The sequence below is a fragment of the Penaeus monodon genome, chromosome 23 (assembly GCF_015228065.2).
Source record: "Penaeus monodon isolate SGIC_2016 chromosome 23, NSTDA_Pmon_1, whole genome shotgun sequence".
NCBI classification, from domain to species: Eukaryota; Metazoa; Arthropoda; class Malacostraca; order Decapoda; family Penaeidae; genus Penaeus; species Penaeus monodon.
Window position 1 is genome coordinate 31,387,981 of NC_051408.1, and position 3,796 is coordinate 31,391,776.

General features: G+C 48.6%; 1 protein-coding gene across 1 annotated transcript in view; it reads left to right on the forward strand.

Annotated features, from left to right (window-relative positions):
• LOC119587929 (serine-rich adhesin for platelets-like) overlaps nucleotides 1–3,796 on the forward strand; it is a gene marked incomplete at both ends in the record, with an annotated part of 68,313 nt that overhangs the window by 62,435 nt on the left and 2,082 nt on the right. Inside the window, 3 exon segments of the mRNA XM_037936639.1 lie at nucleotides 2,560–2,830; nucleotides 2,969–3,134; nucleotides 3,498–3,787. Of these exon segments, the coding sequence (XP_037792567.1) occupies nucleotides 2,560–2,830; nucleotides 2,969–3,134; nucleotides 3,498–3,787 (727 nt within the window).

The following is a 3,796-nucleotide window of genomic DNA, read 5'->3' on the forward strand; positions in this document are numbered from 1 at the left end:
TCGAACTTTTTTAAATACATACAGTCATACAGCCTCTTGCTACTACCTTGCGAAAAGGGCTGCTTGCTATTGGCTGTAGTCTATTAACTGTTATTGAAAGTCACGTCATGGATCACCCGATGCTATGGAATTAATGGAATGGGGAATGGCAGGGGAATGATGTGTCTGCTTGTTTGAAAATAGTATGTGTTATGTCTTGCTTGTAGAATAAAGTAGGTTATTTCAAGCCAGTTAATATGATTTATTTAATAGCAATAAAGATTTTATGAATTTACAAAACGTGTTCATAAAATCACCTCAATAATAGGGCAACAACAATGACTGATAGTGGCAAACAAATGCATGCAAAAGGCCATGTTTGCTCCTTCGTGATTTCCTATCGTAAGCCGTGACAGCCTCCATCAGGTTTCCAATTCCATTCAATCAGTTGGCACCTGCAGAGTTGTACATCTGCTGTGCATCTGTTAAGCAATCGCGTATCCGAGCGTGGCCGCGGGTGGTTGTCTCAATAACGCTGTTTTCGAAACCGCCTCGCCGTGAGCGGACCTCCAACGCTTGCCATTTAAATGATGAGATTAAATGTTAATGTCTCGGGTGTTTGTGCCTTGTGCGGATAAGGGGCAAGTCAGAGATTTAGGCGTTGCAGTGTTGGCTTGCGTTTGTTAATGTTTATTTTTTGTTTATTTATTAGCGAACACTTGGACGCCAAAGGATAAGCAGACTTTGATTTACTGTTCTAGTAATATTTGAGTGTCCATTTGCAGTATGATATCCTTACTCAGCTCAGGTAAATGTCAGTGAATTGTTTAGCATAACTCTCCGCAGAAATACACTCTTAAAGACAAGAAATCTTATAGTAAGGTAGGTGGAGAGGCATGCGTGATATGATGGGAGAATCGGATGTCAGTTCAGAGGTCAGCATAGCGTTAAAGAAAACGGGAAGTGCTCTCGGTTGTCAACACCGATAACGATAACATTGTTTATGCTGTCTCCGCCTGGAAAGGTGCAATTGTCTGTCTGTCAGCAAATCTGGGGAGGGACAACTGCGACAAATGTGATGAAATAGAAGCATTGTTCTGGGCTGCTGGGTAGGCAATGCAGATATCTTCAGACACGGAATAGATTGGTTTGAGTTTATTGATACCGTCCAGAAATCAACATATAAAAGTCACATTTGAATGTTTCGTTTTGTAAATTTCGACTTACTGGTTCTCCGGCGTTTCCCAATCCTTAAACAACCCGGCCGACGGGGTCAGTCACTCATCGCTCGCTTTCATCCAGGACTTGGCTAAATACCTGCATTACTGGGCTATTCTTGGACAGACAGACCTCACTAGTGGGTGACGTGGGGAGGAGGTAAGGGGGGCATAATGGAAGCGGTAACTAGGCTGCAGTGGCCAAGAATTCACGGAGCTTGTTTTTTTATTAAAAATATCGGCAATTCTCTTGAGGGAGGGAGGGTCGGTGTCTGTTTACCATGAAATCGTGACGCGAGGATGATTCAGAGATCCAAGGCGGAAGTGCCTTGGGGCTCGGTATCTTGTGATTCTGGCGATCAGGATACTCACGTTAGATAGTCGCGGAAGGAAGTTTTGTCAAGAAATAAACTTCCGAGATTTAGATCAGTTCACGTGCTCAAGTTGAGATTCTTGCAAAGTATTGCACGAGAATTGTGAAATAAAGGAGAGAAGTAGGGCAGAGTCCGCTAAAGTTCATGGAGATTGTCATGAGCAGTGGTGACTCTCTTCAACCGTGCTTGGGAACAGTTAGTTTCCCTCTTGTTCCCGCTCCGATCGCAACGGCCGACTCTCGCACCAGCGTCTCGGCCTGGAAACTCACGCCATATCTCGCGTGATTGATATTTACTGGCCAAATTAATTAGATAATAAGCGGAATGAGTAAGCCGTTGTAGTGTTGTGGCTGTGGGAGCGTCGGGTGTTGACACGATGGCATCACCTCTGTGTTGATAACTTGTGTTAACGTGACTCACAACCCCCTGACACTCGCGCTTAACAAGGCTTTAGTTATTCGTCTATCTCGGCAAGGTCAGGGCGGAGGAGTCCTAGTGCCTTGAAGGAGCGAGAGAGGACGTGTTCTGTCTCGTCTGTATCGAGGAGGGACGCGGCGTGGCATTCCGCAGTTCCGGAGGGAGCGCCGGCTGGAGATACGGACTCCCTCTCGTAGTGTTGTGGCTGCCGACATACCGGGCGGTGCGTAGAATCATGCGAGAGGGGAAGCAGTGAAGACTGCTCTCTTGTTCTTTTGGACGCATTTGGCCGCCGAATGAGATGCTGGCCCTTAGTAACTTCTTGAGCATCGTGGTGTTCGAACCGAGAAATAGGTAGGTGCTCTCCCTGAAACGTAAGAAAGGGTGGTGGAAGTCCTTCCTTGTTTACAGCTATTTATTTTTGATGTGGTGGATGGGGGGGGGGGGGGCTTAACTAACTATTGACATCTTGCTCGGCTGTATTGTGTGCGAATCAGATGTGATGTCACGTTTCTGTAAAAGAACCCAGTTGTCCGGACTATGAACTAAATCCTTATTTCCTTCACCCACAGTGGAGCAGAGACCCCAGACGCGGCTGGCAGTAACACATCCCCTACAGATGTTTCCACGCCAACCACAACCGGGCCTCCGGCCACTCCCGCAACTAACACCACAAACACAACCATCACGACATCAACAACACACCCCAACATTTCCGCGTCTGCCACCATCACCACTTCCACAACATCAACTACGGCAGACCGGCAGTCTCCTGCAACTAATGCCACCGGATCGTTGAGGAGGAGAAAGACCAGAGCCCGTAGGAAGTCAAACCTGTCCTTGGTAAGTGTCGTAGATCTTATAAAAAATGTTGTCCTTGCGCATAGAAAAGGTGTGGATATTTTACGTGAGTCAGTGTTAAAGCGGCAAAAGAAAACGGCGGTCTCGCTAAGTTACCCGTTTTCTTTTAATGTATTCCAGGGGCGACGAACCGATTCCGGATCAGACGGCTTGGCTCTCAACCTGTCTGGAGGTTCTGACAACAACCAAGTGTCTCCTAACCGCCGCCTATCCAAGTCACACTCCTCGGGTTCGGACACCACCTCGCACTGCAGGAGGCATATCGTCAAGAGTTCCTCCTTCTCCGGTGAGTTATTTCGGATTAACGTAGCTCTCAGAGGGGGTATGGGGTGACGCCGCCAACTTTAGTGTGCTGTTGACATAGTTGGTGACGTTCTTGTGGTGGCTGTGCGTCGGCGGTATTCAGTGAGGAAGGTGTTGATGATAATCCCCTTGTTATCTTACCATGCCGTCATTGTGACTTCTTTATGAAGGGACGTGGCGTTAGAAATGGTTTACGTTATTTTCTTTTAATGTCAAGATTACCCGTCCACGCTACCAAGGGCATTTCTGAGAGAAAAAAAAAAGTTTATTCAGGCAGTGTGATATATTTTATCTTAATTCTGATTCTCGAAAGGTCGCATCACTTACGCCCAACCCCCACTTTCAGGCGCGTGCCGTGGGGGCTCGGGCGGCATGACGTCGTCCACCGAGAAGTGCGTCTCAGACTGCGGGGGCGTGCTGGGCGTGCCTCGCTTGCACACACGCGCCCTCGCCGTCGACGACTGCTGCTCTAGCGACGAGTCCCGCCCATCCAGCCCAGCGCCGGCTTTGCTGGAGGCCATCGTGCCAAGGAGCCCCGCCCACACCGCCCGCAGCGCCACCCAGAGCGACCAGGACGCCCTCAACACCCACGAGGACATGAGCTCCCTCTCGGAGCAGGCTTGGGATCCATACCAGGTAAGGCAC